The following is a 26076-nucleotide window of genomic DNA, read 5'->3' as shown; positions in this document are numbered from 1 at the left end:
ATATGGTATACTAATAAAAATGGTTACAGACAATGGTATACAGTGCAGTTTATCTCAATCAAATCACAATCTAATAGTGAAGCTGAGAGAACAATGCAAACATCCAAACAGATCCTAAGACAGACTAATGCATATAAAGCTGTAATGGCATATCAAGCCAACTCCATGTAGTGCCATGGAGTAAGACTTTCACAGCTAATAGCTGAAAGACAAATGCAAACTGACATGCTAAACCTAGAGGCAAAGCTTAATTCAAGAGTAATACCATATCATACAGTTAAGAGCAATGAACAAAGTGCTAAAGATTCATACACAAACTTTTATGAACAGCATTATCTTGCACATCCACTACCAGTCCTTCTACCTGGTCAAGCTGTCTGCTTAAAGTTAGAGTGAGAAAAAGTGAGACATTATAGGTGCAACAGTTCAGAAAACTGCACAGCCACATCCCTTCGTGGTGCAACCTAAAATTGTTGCCATAATTCAGTGCAACAGACTTCATATTCAATCATTTCCTGAATAGTGCCAAGCTGCATGCAGTGTTCAGACAACCAATCAAGTCAAACTGTGTTGGAAATAACAAGATAAATGTCTGGTAAATCAGTTCCATTGTCAGTGATGGATCTACCTTAGCTGAGGATCTGAGGCAATGGTAGTAGATTGAGTTTGTTTATTCATGATGATAGATGATGTGCTCTTCAGTCTCCACAAGAATCTTTGCAACTGAGTGTTTCTGATCCAGTATCTGTGAAATTTTTGATACATACTATAAGAACATGTTTCAAAGTTTTCCTTTCTCAGATTCTAGAGTTTGAATGGTCTACAAGAGTCACATGGTGTGAAACCATTTAGCATTTCCCAACGTTATCAGTCATTAATACAGTCACTGGAACACTTAAGTAACTGTAATTGTATTTTTTGCAATAACTTTTTATGTTACTGCAGTGTTCATGCTTAATGTTTTTCTTTAGCACATTCTGTTTAGCATAGCATATTGTAAATACAATAAATTGTATTTTTCTTTGTAAAAAGAAGAGATGTAGTTTAAAGTGAATTACAGCTATATGTATATATATATATATATATATATATATATATATATGTGTGTGTGTGTGTGTGTGTGGGTGTATTTGTATAGATCAAATACACTCATTGTCGACACACTAAATATTGATATGTTTACACTGAAACGGCATATGCTGACAAGCAACTATGCAAGTGCAGAGAAACAGTCTCAGTGTATGCAAAAAACCCAGACAAGTAAAACATTGTTTTTTACAGAGGGGCAAGCCCCACAGCACTTGTCCATCCCCTGCTAATTATATATACTAACTCTGAGACCTCACAAACACAGGGTAAGGGCATATGTATACCAGCTGTTTAGTTGATCATAAGTGGTTGACTAAACAGCTGCCAACAGACTTGACCAATGGGTTGGAACCTATATATGTGGAGGAGTGTTTATGTGTTTGTGTCTGTGTGTATGTAAATAATGACATTGCCACTTTAATTCAAATATATGGTAATGCCCATTTAAGACCAAGTCTATACCATAACAAACTGCTTGTATTGAGCTATTAGGTTTGGATGTGAGATGTTAACATTGAGTATTAATGATGTCATGTTACTGGTTTTGTTTGCAATCAAGTTACATGAAACCTTCACTGAGTCCTGACATTTTATGAGAAGCTCCTAAAGCCGGCTTTAGACACCAGTAAACCCTGTGGTCCTGGGGGCCCCCAACCACAGCAAGATATCTTATTTTGATATTCTGTATCATGTTTGTCAGCCTATCAAAAAGTCAGTATATTAGTCTTGTGTAGTTAAGAAATCAGATGGGTAATAATAATTCTTATTTCTATCTCCTTTAAAATTCAAAGATATCTCTGGCTATAGTAACAGTGTTTTGTCAGGTAACGGGCTTCACAATTTCTTTAATTTTTTTACCACTGACATAATGCCCTTGACTTAATTAAATACTTCTGGTGGACATTATCTCCACTAAAGCAACCAGCTTTAGGTACCTGTAATACCCATAGCTGCAGGCCCCCCAATCAACCTTGACTGTGTGGGGGAGCTCCATAGAAGCTGCTGTTCACTGGAGGAAAATAAGGAGGGGGGGGGATATTAATTTTCTGACTGCGCTCTTTATCTAAAACAGGGTTTTAAGGTAATCTTGTTAGGATAAAGCTGATAATCCATGAAACACATGAGCAAGGTAAGCACTATATATCAGTAGCCCAGAATATCCGATCTCCTTGCTCACCTTAGATTTTAAGAAGAGCTGATACTTCCAGTATTTGAGAATTGTTTTCTTTTTCAGGGAGTTTTATAGATACCGGCAGAGCACAAAATACTATAACTCTCAACTTCTTTGCTCAGGAAATCTGTTCAGAACCAAAAGTAATAGCAGAATGTTGTTGTTTGTCTTTTTGGCTTTTCCCGGTTAAGGGTTGCCACAGCGGAACTCCAGTCCGCTAATGATTGGCAGTCAATTTTTATGGTGCCAAGTTGCCAGCCCGATGCCCAACCTTCAGCGAAAACACGCCCATTCACACATATCTTTCAGAGACCACTCGACTGCGGGAAGGACATGCAGACTCCAGACAGAAGGCACTTCAGCTGAGAATCGAACAGGAGAACCTCTTGCTGTGAGGCAACAACACTGCCACTGTACCACCAGAATAAAGGCTCAGAATCAGGAACAATATTTAAATGTCACTCGACTTCACTTTTGCATCAATATACTTTTTCAGACAATAAGAAGTATGAAACTCTGATGTCTAGATTTATCGACTGTCTGTAATGTTGACTTATTTACCAGCAAATCAAACTTTTTTTGTGAGGGACAGAGCAAAATTATGAGGTGAAATCATGGACAATGACAAGTATTCATCACTCCTCACTGAGGTAAATAAAAGAGACTTACCCCTGCTGTTGTTTGACAACTGTTAAACAGTCACTGATCTGGTCTAGCAGTACTAGTGTTGCACAATGTGTTGCTATTTGTAGAAATAAGTGCAAAACTAGTATTGCTATGACTTATGCTTGTGTGAGTGAGTGTGTGTGTGTGTGTGTGTGTGTGTGTGTGTGTGTGTGTGTGTGTGTGTGTGTGTGTGTGTGTGTGTATGTTTTGCAGTGTAACAGTAAGAAGCTGGCTATAATTTCTTTCACTTTCTAGCACAAACATAATCAGCACTACCATTACACTTGTTTATGTGTGTGCGTGGGGGCAGGTTGCAGTATATTTAAGAGTAACAAGCTAGCCATATTTACTTTCACTTACAATCACAGACATAGACCTTACACATGATAGGTGGCTATATTTGGTAGTTTGGCAGGAAGATGGTGTGTGAAAGCAACCGTTCATTGCCATTGTGGTACAATGAGTAACACTGCCATTCATAGTGTTTTGCTTTGACTAAGTTCTTGGCTATGTTTTCTTTCTATGTGGATTCTGCAAACCCTCCTCATCTATGTGTGCACTTATCAATGTTTTCTGGTTATTTCCAGCACCTCAGAAACAAGCAGGTGAAATGAAATTCATCCCTTTTCCTTGAAGCTGATAGTGCAGTGTGTGTGTGTGTGTGTGTGCGCGCGCGTGTGTGCGTGTTTGCATGGGTGCGTGCGTGAGTGGGTGCATGCATGTGTGTGTGTGTGTGTGTGCACGTGCACTCACACATTTGTATAAAAAATATCACTGATTTTTATCTGTGCACACACAATAATGCCAGGTACATACATACATTTTCTGAGTAGCAGTAAAATGCAGTTAATAAGTAATTATATTTCAAAAGTAAAGCATAAAATACATCACAGAACATTCAGACACTTAGAGCTTCTAGGAGTCTGGTGGCCTCCCATACCACCCAAGACTGTATAAATGGGGATCTCTGCTCGCAACAGAACCCATTCTAAAACCAGCCCTGCTCAGGTGTGTGTACAGAAGGTTACTGTAGGTTGCAGGGGAGGCGGGAATTGTGTGGTCATTACTTCTTTAATTATCACAATCGAACCTCAGAGATGTGCATAGAAGATCTTCATAGGCTGTGTTTGAGCTGAGGACAGTGTGGTCATTGTTCCTTTTACATTTCTCACAGATGTCAGAGGTATACAAAGAAGGCTACTATAAGTAGTAGAGAGTCAGTGTACTGCCTAAGAGCAACAAAGTGGAATAGATCACATGATCATTATTTTTTCACTTTCCTTACATTCATATATCAGGCATGTATACAGGTGGCTGCCTTTGTGGGAAAGGGGATGAGGAGTGATGAAGCATGCTATGTATATGTATGACAACAGTCACCTGAAATACATGACAGTCTTAACATTTGAAGGATGCACAGGCAGTGATTGTGTATCCTCATAATTGTCTTGTTAATTTATTGTGAGCTATTATTTTGCCAGCTTTGCATATTAAGCCTTGGGTGCACGTTATGTCTTCCTTGAAAGAAAAAAATAAGACTGGAATTCTTTTCTTACTCATTATTTTGGTTCTTGCCACCTTTGGATTAAAAGATTAGAAAAATTATCTAAAATGTATCCCAGGGCATCTATAACCCTATGACTTCTGGGCACCATGGCTTAATTGAGTTGTCTCCTGAGCAGTTACTACTGTGCTAACTTGGTCAGGAAAGATGTGTTGAAAGCATGTAAGAAAAACTAAAGCTGAACAGCAACACTGAATTTCTTTCTTTAATCATATTTTTTTCAAGCAATCATTGGATGAAAAGGTTGTGTAAAAACAACAAAAAAGATTAAAATTGACTTCTGAATATATAGAAAGTCATGGCATCTTGTAAAAGCTGGCAAGTAAGGTAAAATGTGAGAAAATAAACAAAAAAGTAATATGCATAGAGTAGGAAGCCAGGGATGGGGTGGTGGGAGGACTGAGAGGAGCACTGGAATTTGTGTGTGTGTGTGTGTGTGTGTGTGTGTGTAGGGGGTGGAGTGTAACAGTAGGCAGTGCCTATAGCACCATTTCACTTAAGTCCAGCCCTGTAGAAAAGTTGCTGCAAGGTATCATTGTTGTAACTGCTAGTAACTGTGAATGCCCTTCTGTGATATGAGCCAACATAGCGTGGTATACAGGCCTGGCATAATGTAAGGGCATTGTAGCTCCAGTTCAATGTGTACATACTAATAAAATTCTGCAGTATGAATTACAATGTTGCTTAGGAGGGGTGGCAGTGACAGGGTGGTGATACTTAGACTGAAGTATCCGGGGGCGCCCTAAAATGCTAACACCAATCCTAGATGCACCTCCCTAGAAGTAGCATTTTGTAGCACCACCTGACAGGTGCTTACTACTAATTTTATAAAGGAGGTAGACAGCATCAGTGGCAGACCTGAAAGTTCACGTGTTTGTGTGTCCTAGGAAAACCTCAGCATAGCAGGTAACAGGTTTTGACCCTTAAACAAAGGGGCATACATCTCAGTGCAATCCTTTGCATTTGCTTACTCCTTTAACATACACATACTTTTAGTAATGCTGTTCAGGAGAGATGCAAGTTAAGACGATACTAGTTTTGCCATAACATAAACTACTACAGCCCAATAATGTATTGTGGTGTCCAGGTGCATGAACAGTATTCCTAAAACACAATTATGTAAGTTTGCTGTGCATGTCCAGTTCAGCGTATAACTAACATACTGAATAGTTTGAGATTGATGAAGTACCTTAGCAGATAAAGCTCTGGACCGTACTGTACATAAGCATATGTCCGATACAAGGGCACCCACAGGCAGGTGCAAGGGGGTGCACTTGCACCCTCTGGAATCGGCTGTCCAGGAGATTAATTTACTTCTAATTAAAAAAAAAAATTTTTTAAGGATATTCTTCTTTAAGAATGTCCTTTGTGTCCACTCGCACAGACAGAACAGATGCTTGTGATCTGTTTTTGTCTTCGATGGTTTACATCTTCATTTTCCACATTCACGCATGGAATTTGAATTCCAGAAGATGTTTGGACTGGGGACGAGTGCACAAGTGAGATGTAGGTGTGTGTGTGTTTTTAAGGGTTTAAGAGGTGTGTGTGTGTGTGTGTGTGTGCGTGTGTGTGTGCGTGTATGTGTGTGAGAGAATGTGACAGATTTAGTTATGTCTATCGATAATCTGTGCAAACAATCATCCCAGCTGCAAATGTCATGGTACCTTTCACTAATCAGCATTGAAACATTGTACTGCATAACAGAATGGAGATAAGTGATAACACACACATTTTAAGAGACATGTTTTCAAAGAATGTGTAAAGAATTTGCTAGATTCTTGAAAATACTATCATCTTTAACAGTAAAAGAAAGTGAAGCAGATAAACTTAAAATAAGTATAAACTGTTAAGGTAACTGAAAGATGTGTTAAAAGCGGGAGATCTGAATTTTGTATTGCAAGGAAGTTGTCTTTTAAATGGAGGTACACTCGCATTCCTGTACCTTCTTATGTCGTCGCTAATAACCCAAGTTCACTTCCAAGTGTAATAGGCACATCATCTCTGCTTGAAAAGCCTTCATCAAATCACATTATAAGCTGTCCCAGTAAAACACAATCAAACATAGACACACACAAAGTCATGTACACAATGTATACAACACGGATCCCTGTTAGAACAACGAAAATTCAATATATCGAACGGCTGAAAAGTCGAATATTCCGCACCTCGAGATCAGTTTTGTGAGATCTCGGTACAGTGAAGATCAGAAAATTTACCCTTTCCTCACTGTAGTGCAATCTCAGAGATGGTATATATAATTAGTGGGGGGGGGTGCAGTCACCCACAAAACTGATTTTGAGGTTCGGAATATTCGACTTTTCAGATGTTCAGTATATTGAATTTTCATTGTTGTAATAAGGACCCTACAACACACGCATATACACACACATGTGCACACATACACACAAGCACCCACACGTGTATACATGCAAACAGACATACATAGACATGCACGTGCACACCTACATTCATACACATACATGCACACACCCAACTAAAGTCTACAAACTGTATAACTTGATTTTCTAGGACATGAAAAACTGCTGTTCAAATGAACTGGGAATTTGAGGAATGCAGCCACTGAATCTTTTGTCATTCAGTTGCTCGAAGCATGCACTGTCTAAGCAGTTGCTAACGTCATGTATTGTCCTCTTAAGTATGTCCTCTGGGATGTCAGGATGTTAAGAACAGCCACTTGTCATCTGAAGCTGCACATCAAGACATTTGAGCTTTAGACTTCATATCCTTCAGAAAATGCATACTAATGCAAAATGTGTCCTGTCCACTTTCCAAGGAAGTAGGGAGATGTATGTGTGTACCTCTCAACGGTACAGATTTTCAAAGAATGTCCAGATTTTTGTCTTATATTTTTGGTCTGTTACTCATAAAAAAATGTTTTGTTTTTTGACAAATCCCTGGGATGAGCTAAGGATTAAAGTTACTAAATACTGACATGCATTTGAGTTTCAGACTTCATATCATTCAGAAAATGCATTCTAACACAAATCCTGTTATTTTAGCCACTTTCTAAATGTGCCCCTAGTTTTTGGCCTTTTTCCCCAACATTATAGCAGGCTTTGTCCAGATTTCTTTTGTTAAGAGATTGAGAGGTATGGTGTGCATGTGTGTCTGTAGGTATGTATAAGAAGGAGGTAGCATACCCCTCAGCTGTCCAGTTTTTTGCAGAATGTCCAGATGTTTGCCCCATATTCCTCCTAAAAAGGATTGAAGTTGCTAAATAATGACAGACATTTGAGTTTTTGATGTCATATCCTTTAGAAAAATGCATACTAACATAAATCCTGTTCTAGCAATGTTCTAAGTTCACGAGAGCAATATTTATAATCTGTCCTTATTTATTTTAGGCTTTGTTCAGATTTCTTGCACTAAGAGGTTAAGGTGTGTGAGAGAGAGTGAAATGCCCTAGTTGGAGTTAGCAGGCGGAATTTATTTTCAAGTGCATTTTCAAGGAATTGTGAGCTTCAAGGGAAGAGAAGTTTACTGCTGCTCATGTTAAATCTGCTTAAAATGTGCAGCTGTTGTGTTTAGCAAATGGTATCACTATTGTGGTATACAATTTTAAAGCAGTGTTAGTAGCACAGCAGGTAGCATACTTTCATCTTGATGCAGAGGGCTATAGGATCTACTCCCATAGCATATATATTTGTATTTTAAGGTGGTGGAGTGCTGCAGTTCTGAGTATGTTCTTCTTTGGATGAGATGCCTAACTATGAACTTGTTCTTCAGCTTACCACCCATTCCCTATTGCAATATACCAGCTTACCATTTTTTAAATGTAACGTAGGCAATTTATTCTTCAAGGGCAGCAGGCATTGAATTTGTAGATGAATCACTGAAATATAAAGTTGTTTTCTAGCAACAACCTCTTCATTAGTTTCAGATCTCTATAATGTAGAATTATACAGATGACTTTTACTTCTGCAGAGATTGTGCATATTGACTGATGTTGGTGGTTTGCAATGACAGAAGTTTGAGTGGCGTTTATGGTTGAAGTGTTCTGAATTGGGCAGTTTGTCATAATTGGTTCATATGTTTTGTTTCATTGCTTACTGGAAAAATGCTCAAAAGTATAAATGTAAAACACACTCTAACAAGTGGTGCTGTATTATACAAGGGATATAATTCAATTAGTATATATTACAAGTAATACAATTAGGAAGGTGAATCACAGTACTTTTGCATGATCCTAAAAATGTGTGTAAGGGAGCCTATGATATGAAAACAGCCCAAAGGTAAACTTAACCCTCCACTGGCCAGATGCATTCTCTTTGAATGTGGTTTTCAATGCTGTTTCAGTGAATGTGAGCTTCAAAGGCAGAGAAGTTTTAATGCTAAGTCTGTATAGGTTCATAGGTTAGTACTAAGCTAACTGCCCTTGCGAGCCATTTTAAGCCTAGCCAATTGTCCCTTGTGAGACTCAAATCCTGCACCTTGTGTTTGCAAGATAAACACTTTAACCATTAGGCCACCCTCCCAACCCCTTCATTGTAAGACTATTGCTTTATTTAGAAATTGTCTGTGTTTGTGCTATAAAATTTGAAATAAATGTTGTAAATTAAATCCAAATATCTTTAGTCATTGTAGAAGTAAAGTATAAAACAGTATGCATATTGAGAGTTTTGAACAGTGTTTATGGCAACTGGGAAGAAGTAGCCAAGTAATGGGGACACTGGAATGGCGCTGTGTGTGTGCGTGAGGGCTACGTGGTGGGACTCCGGATTTGCACCCCCTCTGCAAAAAATCCTGCGGGCTGCCTTGGTCCGATAACAGAAAGCCATTACTTTAGACTGATATACGTCGTGCAATCTGAGTGTAATGTTTCCGACAGAACTATACAGTCAACTTTTCACCTCACAATTTTGGTCTGCTCCTCATAAAATTGGTGGTTTTCTAACAAATCATAGGATTGAAGTCAGTAAATAATGATACACGTTTCAGTTTGACACTTCAAATCCTTCAGACAATGCACGCTAAAGTAAAGCCCGTTATTTTAGCAACTTTCTGAGTTTACAAGAACATGTTTTTACATCTGTCCCTATTTGGGAGTATTTGCTCCCCATTATGCCTGGTTTTGTCCAGCTTTCTTAAATAAGGGGTTGTGATGTATGACACACTGATTTACGCAAACCCTCGAATCTACTAGGTGACTGTTTTAAAGACGATATAATCAGTTTAGCGTCACACAAGCCGAATTTTTTTACTTTGAATATCGATCGTGACTACTTGTCGACAGTCACCACTGCTAACAAATATAAATGTCACCTCGGGTTTCCTCTGAAGAGAGTCTACTATCCTAATGGGCTTAATCCAGTCAAAAACTACGGATGAATTTTTTTTTTATTTCTCTATCCTTAAACTAACGTATTTTTCATATACCCACCCTATTTACTACGCGCGCGTGTTCAATTTCAGCACTGTAACCACGCCTCTTGGTGACGAAGCTTTATTGCAATTGGTCAACCATAAACTTACCGGAGTTTAATAAAATGAACATGGCAGCACCCGTATCGCCCTTGGCTGTAAGGTGTTTCATTAAGCTTCTCAAAACTTCTAACCCTTTTCATGTGCGAGTTAATGGTGTACCTTCAACAAAACTCATATTTAAAGGTGCGTTAACATGTACCACATCCGTGTTGATATTCTACTTGTTAATGAAGTGTCATCATCGCTTTACTTTGTTAAACTATGGAATTCATTCCATTGATATCTTTAATTCCACGTACCTTCATCTAGGGGGTGGTTTACAGCAGCTTAAGTTACTGAAAGGGTATTGTTAATGAATGTATACTAAACTGTGCACCGATTTTGATCTGACCAGTGCAATTCTATAAGTTTTATTGAAACTTTTTAAATTAAAAAGGTAACGTTGCTGTTTTCTAAATGATTTTGTTCTCGTGAGGGTTGTGGATTTGACAAGCTGTGTGTCCCTAGCAACAGTCCTGTGGGAGTGCCAGGGACTGCCGTATGTGTTGGCATGGCGAGTTGTATTGATGCGGGTGTGGGTGAGAGAGATCATTTGACTGACAAGCCATAATGGGTGGTGGAATGACAGGTATTTGCTGAAATCAATTGTGGTCATTTCACTTGTTCATATATGTTAATGACATTAACTAACAGAGTAGTAATTGAGTAAGAGGGCTTAAACCCCCCTTCCCCCCAACTCTGAGTTACAGCATAATGGCACTAAATATACAGAACCAACTGATATTGCCAACATCCTAGCAGATAGGTTCAGTGCTAACTTTAACCCCCTCTCACCCCCTAGAGGGCCCATCTCTATACCGAATGCAAAGTTCCTATAATCACGGCTGCACAGGTAAAAAACACACTCTCCAAAGCCAAGAACAAAGCATCCATGGGACCTGACAATATCCCAGGCTGCGTTCTACACGAACTACAGAATGAACTGGCACCCTATCTAAGCACCATGTTCAATCATAGCCTCACCTCAGGCTTTGTACCCACTGAATGGCGCACCGCGACAGTTATCCCACTCCACAAAGGGGGAGCCACGACGGACCCCGGGAACTACCGCCCCATTAGCCTGAAGAGCCTGGTCTGCAAGGCCATGGAACGTATCATCATGGAACTCATAAACAAAGACATTGGTAATCTCCAAACTTTGGACCCTACTCACTTTGGATTTGTAAAAGGCAGATCATGTCTCCTAAACCTGATTGACTTCTTTGAAGCAGTCACCAAAGCCATAGATGAGGGTAAAATGGTTCACACAGCTTATCTAGGTCTCACCAAGGCTTTCGACACCGTCCCCCACTCTGGAATTATAGATAAGCTCACTAAACTAGGTATAAATGCCTATGTCACAAGATGGGTTGCCAACTGGCTCACGGACAGAACCCACACTGTGAAAGTAGCGGATTCCAAATCCGACATCAGACCAGTGACACGTGGAGTACCACAGGGTTCAGTCCTGGGTCCTCTCCTGTTTGGTATCTACTTCTCTGAAGTGCAGGCCAACACAGAAGGTCTTTGGCTAACAAAGTTTGCAGATGACTGCAAACTAGGAGCCATAATCGAAACTCCTAACGATGTGGACAAACTACAAAAGGGCCAAACTGAGACAGATACCTGGTGTCAAAGCCATGGCCTGAAGCTCAATGCCAAAAAGTGTATTGTCATCCCCTTTGGTAAAAACTCTGTACCCATGAACTACCACATAGCTGGTAGTCTACTTAATGCCGAAAATGTGATGAGACCTTGGGACACAGGTGGACAGTAGTCTCTCCTTTGATAATCACATCGCCACAGTGGTCAGGAAATCCTTCTACGTGGCTCATCTCATCACAAAAGGATTATCATCCAGATAAAAAGAGGTCATTGTTCCCCTCTACTCATCACTCATTAGACCCATTATAGAGTACAATGCCCCTTTTGGTATGTACCTCACAAGACATCTACAACAACTGGAAAGACCACAGAAATACCTCACAAAGACGATTACTGGCCTCAAACAGATGCCCTATCCAGACAGTCTCAAAAAGCTACAGCTTTACTCCATGGCATATCGCCTACTCAGGGGCGATCTCTGCCTAACATACAAAGCTATGTCAAACCCAGAGCTGTTGGACATGCTCCACTTAAAGAAATCCCAATCCCTCCGAGCTACATGCTCTAGGGACCTTAACCTTGTCACCACAATAAACAGAACATACTGGAGGGATAGATTCCTGTCCCAGAGACTTCCCATACTCTGGAACAGACTACCTATCTATGTCAAACAGAGCTCCTCATTAGCACTCTTCAAGAAAAATCTTGATGATTAGATGGGAAATTCACCCCGGGGATCACTTCTGTGGCTCTGCTCGACAGGGGCACAGGAAAATAATTTTCTTGGGTGGCGAAAGCTAGGGTACATTTTTTGGCTAGGCTTGTATGGGCCCTAGGGCCGATAGCCTAGTACCTACCTATGAACCTATGAACAGCTTTGTTCTTTTACATTTATTGCACATTCCTGCAAAATGAGATTTATTTTTTACAAGTGCTTGGTTTATTGATATCTACCTCCACTATTATCTTTTATTATTCATTGAATGGTGAATACATTGCATAATTCTCCAGCAAGAGTATATAAATTGGGGGGTGGGACGGGGGACAACAAAGGCCCCAAAACAGGGACAATGTTTAAATACTGATTTTATAAACTTAGGTAATATATAAATATGTTTTGTGTTAGTATGCATTTTCTGAAAGATATGAAGCCGAAAACTCAAATGTCTTATTATTTAGTGACATCAATCCTCAGTCATTTGCCAGAAAACCACACATTTTATGAGTGACAGGCCAAAAGTAAGAAACAAAAATGTGGATAGTTGAGGGGTATGTAATGCAGATTACTTGTGAGTATGATAAATTAGCAACCAGTATGGAATAAAGTACTTAACATTTGTGGGTGTCAAGGAAAATCTTACTGGTAGGAAGAATGTTACTTTCTTGTTGCTTGGTCTTTAGTCAACAAAAAAAAAAAAAGTGAGAGGAATGTAACTTCAGTAAGACTGCATATAGGTGGGAAAGGTCACTTTCTTTCTGTTCAAAATTGGAATTAAAGAGTCGATGCAGAATGGACTAAAAGAGTGATGACTGAGATTTGGGTACTTTGTCTGAATTATCTGAAATTATGGTTGGTAGAGACATTTGTACATTCTAAAGGTTTTACTATCTAGGAAATGTTAAGGAACATCAGGGGGAATTTGGAAAAATTCAAAATGTTCATAGGATTGTGCTAGACTAACGATGACGAGGGTCTTTTTAAATCTAGCTGTGCAATCCAACCCAGGTGTGTCCTTATGAGTTATGGGCATTTGTTTAGGAGGGGGTATGTTAGGATGTTTCTAGAGGTTGTGTGTGTGTGTGTGTGTATATGTTACTTTTGTCATTACTATCTGCCTCTGTTTATCAGAGACATGAGGGGTAGACCCAGACTGAATTTCCAGTTTCCCTTTCATTGGTCAAGGTTGCTCTTAAGTAGGGTTAGGGATAAACTGCTTCACATGGATGGGGAGCCTGTTCCAAAGCACATGGATCCTCTGAGACACATATCTGTCTTGCCTACATGTCTTATTTATGCCATAAGCAAAATTTAAATCATTGGATCTAGTGGTTCTGATGCTGTTCATTTTGCGGATGTGCAAAAGGTCCATCAGAGCTGGATCCGAGGATGCCTCGTATGCCAGGCATGGGCTGCCTCTCAGTACCCTGTATGAAGGAGAGTATAAAGAGAAGACTTTAAGGTAATCCATATAGGACAATGTTTATACCCTGGATTCTGCTAGTAAGGAACCTTTGTGGGCATTCAGCTGTTGCATATATCTGGTCATGTACATGCAAAAGGGTGCATTATACTCTGATAATGGCCAAATAAAGTGGGACTATGGCTTATTTGGGCCTGGATGCCATGCAGCTACTTATAAATTGCATGAAGTCAAATGATTTTCTTACTACCTTGGCCACATGTTGGTCAAAGACCAGATTAATGTCTACATATGTTCCCAGTTCCCTGTCTATCGGATCAGCTGATAGGGGTGTCTTGTCAATGGAGTAATTAGCCTCGTTGGCAGTTTTCCTAAAAGGTACTATAATGCAGTTCTTAGCACTGAGTTTTAATCCGTGACTTTGCCACCAGTCATGTATCTGTGTTAAACTCTTTTAGAAGTTGTTTGTGTCATGGGAGAGTCTATGATAGCTCCCAATTTGCAGTCATCTGCAAACATGGTGAGCCAAAGGCCCTTGACATTAGCCTTTATCTCTGAGAAGTAGATGCCAATAGGAGCAGTGCCAGCATGGAGCCCTGAGGGATCTCAGTGGTGACTGGTCTCTTAGTGGATGTGGTCTCTTTAATCCTTTCTGTGTCCTGTCTGTGAGCCGGCTGGTAGTCCAATGAGCTATGTAGGGGGTTTATACTCAGTTAAGTGAGTTTGTCAACTGTACATGAGTGGGGTATTGAATATCTTAGCAAAGTCCAGGTAGGCAGTATGTACTGCTTCACCTTATCCATTGCCTTGGTGACCTTCTCAAAGAAGTTCAACAGGTTTAATAGGCATGATCATCTCCTAACAAAGCCAAACTGGTTGGTTTCAGTGTCTGAAAGTTGCCTCTGTCCTTGATCATTTCCATGATAATTCATTATATGACTTTACATATTAGATTAGTGGGTTTGTAGTTTCCAGGGCTGTTTGTTGGTCAAATGGGATAACTTTTGCAGTCCTCTGTTCTCATTGCACAAAGCCTGTTTTGAGGCTATACTTCAAAAGTGATTCAAATAGTCTCGATAAGTTATGTTTCAATTAGGAGGCATCCTGGGATATTGGTGGGGCCCATTGAGGCTGTCATTTTGGCGTTGGCAAGCACTGCCAGGACCTACTCCCTGTTAATAGTTGAAGGGTATGCTAATAAGTTTTTCATGGAGGGGGGCAGGGGGGAATGGGTGGGGGGGGGTGAAGTCTGAGCTGAATTTGTTAGCCAGCAAATTCACTATGTTGGTCTGCTCAGTGAAGGTGACACCATTGACCACCACTGCTGGGTGCTGCCTTTGAGGTTTCGGACATAGCCGTGGAAGGCCTTGTGGTTGTCTTCTTGACCCAGTAATTGGCCTTGTTGGACTTAATTAGTCCTTTTAGTTTCCTGTTTTGTTTAATTAGAGAGCTTATCATTATAGGAGTGGCTTTTCCTGATTACTTTTTTCCTTTTATTATATACCCTATTAAGGTAAGGATTCTACCGGTGTAATTTGTTTTAGAGTTTTTGAGCTTACTTCTAGTAAGTACAACAGCTTCTATACAGCCATTTATTTGGCAAAGCATATGTCTGACAACGTAGGTCATTACTTTCAGTATTTTATTATTGAACAAGTCAAGAAAACATCTCGTGGTGGACCATGGCAAATACTACTTGAAGAAAAAGAACTTTATTGGCAGCTTAGACTTAAATGCTTTTGCCAGTCCAGGGCTGAATGAGTTTTGTTGCATAAAATGTATCTTGTGAAAGAAATCTCTTGAGATGTGATTTGTATTTTGGGCCATATTGTTTGATTTATATAATGTTTTTATATATACATACAAATATTTATATAAATATTTATTTTTGTGTATACACACACACATATATATATATATATATATATATATATATATATATATATATATATATTTTTTTTTTTTTACAATTGTACATCTTGGTACTTCTAGAAGATATTTATGTGCATTATGAGTATGTTTTAATAGGGTTTTACATCTTTTGAGGTTGTGTACCTTTAAATTTTAAGTGGGTTGATAATGTCAGTGAGAGTTTTACTATATATTGCATGATTTGAAATGTTTGTCTGAAGAAGTTCATGCATTGGCAGTGTTCGAAAGCGCTTACTTTGTATATAAAATTGTGGTTTTGGAGTGAACCCTTGCCTTTGTTGTTTTTTAAGCTTAAATACTTTCACATTCCGTGCTTCATCAAGTTAAAATAAAACAGTACAATTCAAACTCTTAAATAAAATAAAATCGACATGACATCATTAAAATATTTGCATAATAAATTATAACACTTAGAGGGAAAACATCCAATTACCTTAAGAAACGTGTACCATTTAATACCATATTTAAATCGTGGTGCAGCTTTCTTTTTCCTGGCTAAGTAGTTTGTTTTTTGCTACTCTACATTTGGTGGTTTTTTGGTGTACCATTTATTTCTGACTTCTTATCAGACCTAAGGATGTTTATCCATTTTATCTCACAGACTTCAGTTTAATTATTTATGTCACTCCCTCTAGTAGATTCTTTCATTATTTGGAGAACTGCAAGCTTAAAAGAATATGTATTCCTTTCTTCCGTAATATACTTTGCGAAGGCATTAGTTTTTATTTCCCTTCTAATGTCAGATGAGTGCCCACTAATTCTATCCTCTAATTTCTCTCTTCGTTTTTCCTACATACAATGACTGAAATTTTAGGCATACAGCGATATGTACAACATTCATAGTATTAAACTTATATTGAACATTTGTGGTAGGATGAATAAATGAAGCTTCTTTATAAATACACGTTCAGAAACTGCAACCATAGCATGAAAAGGTTCCTTTCCTTTGCGATAAAGCTGCTACTGTGTGGCAGCTTTATTTTTCTAATTTATTATGCACATGTTTTACTGATGTTATGCTGATTTGATATTATTTAAGAATTGGAATGTTACTGTTTTAGTTTAACTGGATGAAGTACAAAGTGTGAAAGCGCTAAGCTTGTTTGTAAAAGTTTTTACTAAATGCAAAAGCAAGGAATATGGTCGTACCCTTGTAGTCCTTTTTGAGTCTTTTTTTTTCTTGGATTTGTGTTGATTATACGGGCTCGGACTTAAACCTACTTTGAGCCATCATTTTTGGAGTTGTTTCTGTTACAATATTCATTACTTAAAGTGTAGTTGGTTTAGACTTTACCATTTTGTAGTAATTGCTTTCTTTGTAGCCGCCAAAATTATACTTAACAAGGCCTTGCTATGTCTAGGCAAATCAGATACTGTTTTTTTTTAGCAGCAGCTTCTGCTCTGTATTCATTTAAAACCTGAGACAGTGCAGACCTTTCATTTAGGATTCCCCTATCCCTTTCTCTTTGCCTTCCCTATCAGGGATTGATATTGGAGTATAGAATGGTCTCTAGCCTGCAATCCATATGTCTTGGCGCCTTCCCATTCTGTTACCTTTCTTTCTGTAATTATTTGTTCCCAATACACTGGTTCCTTTGCCAGCTTCCTCTAGTAAATTACAGCCCCCTTTTGGCTTTCCTCTCTATCCCTAATTGCAGTCATCCCTATCACCAGAATCTCCTTTCTCCATTTCTGTGTTGACTTAGTGTTTAGTATACTTTCTGCTACTTTATGAATATAATACTCTGTATGACTCTTGTTATTCTGCTTAAGGATTTGTGTCCAAAATCCCACCCTTTTCTTATCTCTTGAATTAGCCCCATGCTTCATCATCCCTTTCCACTTTGAATTGTAGCTTTCTGTTTGTGTTATGTACAAGAGCCGTAACTGTGTAGCTGTTAAAAATTTCTTCAAATCACGCAATCCTGAACCTCCTTGTTCTATTGGGAGGATCAACTTATCCCATGCGACTCTTGCCATCTTCCCCTCCCAGATAAAATCCTTCAAATCTACTTCTCCTCTGGTTGATACAAATATGCCTGACCTGTGTAAAAAAACTAAAGGGACAAAAAGTTGTGAAAAATGAGAGGTATGTTAGCCTGACCTGTGTAAAAAAAACTAAAGGCACAAAAAGTTGTGAAGAAGGAGAGGTATGTTAGCAGTGATCCAGGACTGGGTGTGTGTATATCCTGATATACCCACGAGTGGATTATTTCTATTATACAATGACATTGTTTAAGAAAGAAATGACTTACCTTTCTGAAATAATGGCATTGTATTACAGCACTCCCATGTTGTTCTGCTTCCTTCACTGTTGCCTAATGTACTGGGTATGTGTATTGCTCTTATGTTCTCAGACTTGCACAGTTCATCAGTGTAGTGTAAGGGAAGGGAAGGTAAGAAGTAGTAGGTGTTTTGGTAATGAATTGTACAGCTTTCTTGTGTCTTTATTTTTCTAATTTGTGAAACATGAAACTTTAATGTCTGTCATTACTGACTGACAGGCTAAGTGATTTAACAAAATTTTAAAATTTAGGAGGAACACTGCAAAAAGTGAGGAATGTCCTGTAAAAGTTTGGACAGCTTAGAGTTGTGCTTACTGGCAGTGTGAATATTATTTTCAAATATGTATAGTGTGTGTGTTGTGTGTGTGTATATACATATATAATTTGCATACATTTCTGTAATTTCAGAAGACATCAGTATACTTGCCCCTCTTGTCATACATAAATGGAAATTTTTCAAACCAGCAAACAATTTTCCAGCTGATACTGAGCAGAGTGGATGAGAGTTGTTGACCACAACTGTTAGCTGAGATATATAAATATCCTGTTTTTTTTCAAATTTTTATCCAGATTATTGTTTCTAACAATTAAGATATAGCACTTTTATGCCTGCTTTTTAGTCTTTAGTGTATTTTATTGCTATTAACTAATCTGCACAAGTAACTGATTTGTTTGCAGTTTAAAAGCATTGTGTATTTTTACAAATCTTTATCTGTTTAAAAACTTTCATTTGTGGCTTTCTTTAGTACTTACTGTCTGTAGGCTATTGTTTTTGACCCCCCCCTCCCAGTTGGTGTCTTGCTGTTATACTAGGTGGCTTTGCAGTTGCCCGTCCCTACTGTAAATCTGATCTGTGACACTCCTCCCAGTCTAGTGTCATTAGCTCATTCTACCTAATACAGAGAGAACATTGGATAAGGCCTTCTGTTTCTCCTTTTTCCCTTTCAAGAAAAAAAAAAAAAAACTCTGACTGTGCTTCTCAAACATTTTGGAAATATAGAGTATATTTCAGAGCATTTATTATAACTGTAATTACCTTAATATTGCTACAACTCAAGTGCTCTAGGTTGCACTGCATCTGAAGTGTTGGTGTGTTTTAGCTGCTTTTCTGCATATATAGACTTCTCTGTTTCTTTAACTAAATAAGCTCTGCAAAGTTGTTTTATTGCATTCCTGCCTGTATTTCTGAGTTTTTTGCACTTTTAAAGTTTGTTTTTGCTTAGTTTAACTGGTAGGCTACACACTCAAGTGCGCTAGCCGAATTAAAGCATTTACTGTGTTTCTGTACCTAATTTCTGCTACTTTGTAAAAAAAAAAAAAAAAGAAAAAAAAAAAAAATATCCTTGTTTCCCGCCTTTACTGAACTAGAATAGTCCAGTCTTCAGGTATTGCTGATCTCTGGGCTGTGTCATAGTTCCTGTGTTGCCCATATCCTTATTTGGATAGGAGGAAGCTTCTTTGTTCACCAGTGAGAGTGGGGAGCTCTGAGCAGCCTATCTGTCCCTTGAGGAGTGGTTCCAGCCCAGTAACTTGTAGCTTATTGGCCGTTTTGGGCCATTTCCTATCTCTTTCTAACCCCCTGCTTTAAAGCCAGCTTTAGTGTGCTTTTGTGCTTGTAATTTAAAGTTTGTCCTGTTTGTTGCATTTACCTGTTGAGGCTACACACTCAAGTGTGCTAGCCTGTGTTACATATTTATTGCATTTTCCTGCTGTTTGTTGCAAAAAAGAAAAAAACAAAAAAATTATCCTTGTTTCCTGTCTTTCCTGACCTAGAGTAGTCCAAATGCAGGCTTTGCTGTATTCTGGACTTTTGGAAAGTTCCTGTGTTACCCATTTCCTTTCTTGGATAAAGGGAGGCTTCTTTGTTCACCAGTGGCAGTGGGGAGCTTAGAGCAGCCTATCTATCCATGGAGGAGTGTCCCCAGCACAAGAATCTGGTAGTCTATTGTCAGTTTTGGGCCATTTTCTAGCTCTTTCAAGTCCCCCTGTATAAAACCCACTTTGGCACGGTTTTTGCGCTTGTTACTATTCAGCCAAGCTCCTCGTGGTCCTGCAGAGTGGTGCTAGCAGCAGAGAGGCTAAAAGAGCGACTGCTAACCTGATAAAAGTGTTTTTTTTTTTCCTGCTACTACCTGGGCGACTGTCCGATCTAGCTAAACTGCAAGTATTTCTGCTTCTTGAACTGTTTTAAACTGTTTAAAGTTGTTTTTGCACCTGCACTTTTAAAGTTTGTCCTGTTTGTTACATTTTTCTGTTGAGGCTACACACTCAAGTGCGCTAGCCTGCGATACATATTTATTGCGTTTTCCTGCTGTTTGTTACAAAAAAGAAAAAAAACAAAAAAATTATCCTTGTTTCCCGTCTTTCCTGACCTAGAGAAGTCCAAATACAGGCTTTGCTGTATTCTGGGCTTTTGGAAAGTTCCTGTGTTGCCCATTTCCTTTCTTGGATAAAGGGAGGCTTCTTTGTTCACCAGTGGCAGTGGGGAGCTTAGAGCAGCCTATCTATCCCTGGAGGAGTGTTCCCAGCACAAGAATGTGGTAGTCTGTTGGCCGTTTTGGGCCAATTTCTAGCTCTTTCAAGTCCCCCTGTATAAAACCCGCTTTGGCGCGATTTTGCACATAGCGCAGCATCGGGCAGCTCCGCTTAATTGGGTTTAAACCATTCTCGGCTCCACAAAGTCTGCTCTTCACTTTTTCCCTTAGAACTGATCTAGTTCTCATAATAAACACCCTATTCCTACTCTAAAGCCTGGCACTTGCTCACTAAAGCAATTATATAAGTCGGCACTAAAAAATTAAAAGAACTACACCCTCACAAACTCCCCTTGAGTACCTTGTTCCCCATTGGCCCCTTTTTTTCAATTATAAAGGAATTCCCAATACTATTCTAGCATGTCCAAAGGTCAGTTGTCAATCTCCTCTCTGGTCCAGCTGGTGAATCTGGGAATCTTGAGGCAATGTTATAACTGCCTCATGTACACAGACAACCCTCTCCTCCTCCCAACAAATTCCAACACATGTGAGAGATGCAACCATATAGCCAAACTGGAGGCTAAGCTCTCTCAACTCAGTACTGGCGTAACCAGTCAGGAGGAGAAGGAAACCACCCTCACTACAATTCCAGTCTCACATAGACCTACCACGACAGCAAACCAAACACATAAACACACAAAAACATACTCGGAGGCTCTAAATAAAAATCTGCCTAAGCAGCAGAGACCTCCAAAGCAGACAACCAAGCAACCGCTACCCCAAAACAAAACACGTGCAACACATAGCTCACAAAGCCAGTGTGCCGAACAGTCACAGCCCTTAAGGCTAAACAACCCACCTGATACACTTGTAATAGGTGACTCTATCGTCAGGCACACTGACGTCCTGCTCACCAGGCTGAACAAGGAGAAGGTCACGATGAGCTGCTTGTCAGGCGCTAGGATCCGCCACATGACACAAGCACTCAGGTCACTCCAAGGCAAGTACAAATATGACTCAGTCATTGTCCATGCTGGTGTGAATGACCTGAGACGTACCTCCCTGGACTACATGAAAAGAGACATAGAGGAGCTCTCTCAGCATGTAGCCCAGGCCGGTATGACCCTGACCTTGAGTAGCATCTTACCCTCACCAAGAATAATGCCACAATCTGAAGACAAGATGATCAATTTCAACAATTGGCTTAAGTATTGGTGTCATTCAAAGGGGATCCAATGCCTGTCAGCCTGGGATGACATGCTCGACAAGCCACAATGCTTCGCTAGGGACGGCTTGCACCTGTCACCCCTGGGCTTTCGGATATTGGCAAAGGTTCTTGCCACCCTCATAGTGCCTTTTTTAGGCAAGGCTCAAAAGACCACCTCCATAAGTATCACAAGGGATAAGGAACTAAGAGTAATGCTACTCAACGCCAGAAGTCTAAACCTCAAGATGCACGCACTCGAAACTCTCCTTAGCATGGAGAACATCGATATCTGTGCAGTAACAGAAACCTGGTTCAAGGCTCCCGAGAGCATCCCAGCATTACCAGGTTATACCTCATACCATGCTTTTCGGCCCCAAAACTTGGACCGAACCACAAAAGGAGGGGGAGTATCAATATTCGTCAAAGATACCCACACCTCCAGGTTGGTGGCACAGCACGAAACATCAGAGACTATCCATGTGCAACTAACAGTGGGTAAAACTGCCTTCCAGTTTATAGCCTGCTACAGACCACCCTCCCAAACCCAGGAACCCCACTCAGCCTTCCTGAGAACACTGGAAAATATGAAGGTCTCTCCAAACACCATTATATTGGGCAACTTCAACTACCCAAACATAGACTGGGAGCATTACTCTAGCTCCAACACCCTAGCCCAAAGGTTCCTAGAATTTATAAACTCAAATGCTATGGAACAACTTGTTACCACTCCCACAAGAGGGGAAAACATACTGGACCTGATCATCACCAACATGGGGGCTCTATGCTCCAGACCAGAAGTGTATCTCTCACTGGTAAGATCAGACCATAAACTAATCTCACTGGATATTCACATCCTGACCCCACCCCCTGCCCAGAAAACCACAGTGAAAAACTTCTCTAAAGCAAATTTCACACTCCTCAAAACCGAGGTGGAATCCTTCAAAGCCCCCAGGCCTATGGAAAATACGGCCCAGATCGCAGAATCCTTTATAAACGCATTCTATGAACACCTTCAGGAATGCATGGATCATGCAATCCCAAATAAAACCAAGACCCAATCCTTCAAAGGCAGGTGTCTGGTGGACCCCAGCCATAAACAAACTATACAATAGAAGGAGGAAGCTACTACATGATAGAGCAAAATCCCAAAAAGGGAATGCATCTCTGATCAGTATTAGCAAAAAACTATGGGCACTCATAAAATCGTCTAAGGTCAGCTTCAAGAGAAAAATTGCACAGGACACTTAGGATAATCACAAGGCTTTCTTTAGTTATGTTAGGAACCTGGGTCGAAATTCCCAGATATGCTCAGAATTATTCCAAAATGGCAAAAAATACACCAAACCCACAGGCATTGCCAACATCCTAGCTGACAGGTTCAGTGCAAATCCCCCCCCCCACCAAAAGGGCAAATATCTATCCCAGCAGAGTGCTGCCCCCCCTGACATCTCAGATGCTCAGGTAAGAGCCGCCCTCTCCAAAGCAAAAAAACACAGCATCAGTGGGACCAGATGGTGTCCCGGGCTGCGTCCTACATGAACTCCAAGAAGAGCTAAACCCAAACATAAAACTACTGTTCAATCTCAGCCTTACTACAGGATATGTACCCAAAGAGTGGCGTACAGCAACAGTGGTCCCTCTCCACAAAGGTGGTGCCTCAACGGATCCTGGAAACTATCGCCCCATAAGCCTGACTAGCTTGGTCTGCAAAGCTATGGAAAGGATCATCATGGACCTCATAAATAAAGATATTGGGGACCTACAGACAATGGATCCTACCCAGTTCGGCTTTGTTAAGGGCAGATCCTGCCTCTTAAACCTGGTCGATTTCTTTGAAACAGTCACCAAGGCCATTGACGAGGGGAAGGTGGTCCATACAGCCTACCTGGACCTCACAAAAGCCTTCGATACAATACCCCACTCGGGCATTATAGATAAGCTCACCAGCTTAAATATAAACCCCTGTGTCACTAGATGGGTTGCAAACTGGCTCAAGGACAGCACCCACATGGTTAGAATTGCTGGAGCCATGTCAGACTCCAAACCAGTTACAAGTGGCGTCCCACAAGGCTCAGACCTGAGACCTCTCTTGTTCGGTATCAGAGGTACAGGCCAACGTGGAAGGACTGTGGCTGACCAAGTTCGCAGATGACTGCAAACTAGGCACCATAATCGACTCTCCAGCCGACACAAGCATCCTACAAAAGGGCCTCATTGAAACAGACAATTGGTGCCAGAGCCATGACCTCAAGCTAAATGCCAAAAAGTGTATAGTCATCCCCTTTGGCAAAAACAAAGTGCCCACAAATTACCATATAGGTGGTAATCCATTAAGTATGGAAGAAGTAATTAGGGACCTGGGGACCCAAGTTGATGGCAATCTCTCATTTGAAGACCACGTGGCCAAAGTGGTTAGAAAAACATTTCATATAGCCCACCTAATCATGAAGGGATTCACATCTAGATCAGGGGAGGTCATCGTGCCTCTTTACTCATCAGGCCCATAATTGAGTACAATGCCCCTTTTGGTATGTACCTTACCAGACACCTGCAGCAACTGGAAAGACCCCAAAAGTACCTCACCGAGAGGATCAAAGGGCTCAAACAGATGCCATATGCTGCCCGGTTAAAGAAACTCCAGCTCTACTCAGTGGCATACCGCCTGCTCAGAGGCGATCTGTGCCTGACATATAAAGCCATGTCCAACCCGGAATTAATGGACATGCTGCACCTCAGAAAATCCAAATCCCATCAAGCTACGCGCTCGAGAGACTTGAACCTCAGCACTGAAATAAGTAGGACATGCTGGAGGGACAGATTCATAACCCAGAGGCTCCCTTCACTCTGGAATAAAATCCCAGTCCAGGTTAGGCAGAGTCCCTCATTTACTCCCTTCAAGAGGAATCTTGATGAGTGGATGGGAGATCATAGGTTTACCCCGGGTATCACTTCTGTGTCACTGTTAGACAGAGGCACAGTATACTAATCTCGAAAAAAGGCATAGCAAAATTCATTTAAAATGGGTGGCGAAAGCCAAACACACTCTGGCTAGGCTTATAAATGCCCTAGGGCAGATAGCCTAGTATGAACCTAGGAACCTATGATACCTTGGATCCGTCTTGTACATTTACAGAGATTTAACCTTTTGGTTGGCTATAACGGTAGTAATTTTGGTCAATAAAATACTTTCATAAATCGGCAATATAAAGTCAGCATCTACAGATAGACCTTTGATATTAACACCTCTTTATAATATTTTTTTCTACCTACAAACTTTAGTATTTTGCAATTTTTGTAACTCACATCATTTACCAGATATTGCAAGTCTTATGAAGTACATTTTCAGTAGATGATTTGGAGAAAAGCTGTCAGGAAACAAGTAGTCTCCAGGCCTAGAAGACCTTGGGAAGCAATAGGGTTAATTAATTTGCATCCTCCTGCTCAGTATTTAATGAGTTAAGTTAGTATATTTTACTCTCTAAAAGTTTGAGCTTTTCTCTTTTATTATCTGTATATTTACTGTGATATACTCACCTGGACTGTGTCTGAAAATGGTCAGTTTTGATTATTGCTCTATACTGGTTAACGAGCATAGATAAATAGATACAGAGATAAGTTGATACTTCAGGATTAGAAATATTATTTTCTACACTAAATGCATTTAATATCTGAAATCACAAAATACCAATAAACATTTAGCTCCTTCATTAAGTAACAGACCAGGGACTTGAACCTTCAACTTCAGATAAACCGAGTAAAATGGAGCAATGGATTCTTTAGCCAGTGCCACCTCCTTCTCCAGAATAAACTCAAGTGCAGGCTAAGCAGTGTAATTCAGAATCTTCCTTCAGACTAAACCTAGGCCACTGGATGGGTACTCTCAAATCTACCCTTGGACTAACAGACCTCTTCTACCTTCAGAAAGAAGGTAAAGCCTGAGGTGGGTAGTGACAAGGTGTACATGGTCATTAGATTAAAATAGCTCTGAAACTCCTATGAATCTAGTGATCCCCCATTTTCAACACTAATTTGCATTGTGATCTTACATTTTGAATACTTTCAGCAGTATATATGACATGCTTTTGCCTTCCTTAACTTTTCCTAAAATGCTGTACTGTAAATGCTTATGTTAGAATACCTTTTTTCTTTATTTTTTCATCTTATTCCCCCTCAATTGCCAGAAACTGATGGAGGTAAATATTGATACTCAAGTGTGAATTGCTGTATCTTTTCTTTGGGGCAGCACTAAACTGCATTTTTTTTGTTTTTCTCTTCTCTTCTCTTTAGGCAGTGAGACAAGTGATTACCAAAACTAATTTCAGAATAATAATTGCATAGTTGTTTTTATTGTGTGATGACGATGATGGACAGAGATGATTACTTGCATGTGGAAGTTGCTCACAAAAGGCTGTAAAGTTGTTATGGTGACTTCTGACACATGGGGAAAGACTCCAAAAG

The 26076-nt window shown here is 39.9% G+C and overlaps 1 protein-coding gene across 1 annotated transcript in view; it reads left to right on the top strand.

Annotated features, from left to right (window-relative positions):
* Positions 1-9978: 9978 nt before the first annotated feature.
* AFG1L (AFG1 like ATPase) overlaps positions 9979-26076 on the top strand; it is a 1902723-nt gene continuing 1886625 nt past the window's right edge. Inside the window, exon 1 of the mRNA XM_044065354.1 lies at positions 9979-10118. Within this exon, the coding sequence (XP_043921289.1) occupies positions 9998-10118 (121 nt within the window). The 5' untranslated portion in view covers positions 9979-9997. The remainder of the gene's footprint in view (positions 10119-26076) is intronic.

The sequence above is a fragment of the Protopterus annectens genome, chromosome 1.part0, assembly GCF_019279795.1.
Source record: "Protopterus annectens isolate FY-2018-M chromosome 1.part0, PAN1.0, whole genome shotgun sequence".
Classification (NCBI taxonomy): Eukaryota; Metazoa; Chordata; order Ceratodontiformes; family Protopteridae; genus Protopterus; species Protopterus annectens.
This window is presented reverse-complemented; position numbering and strand designations above follow the sequence as displayed.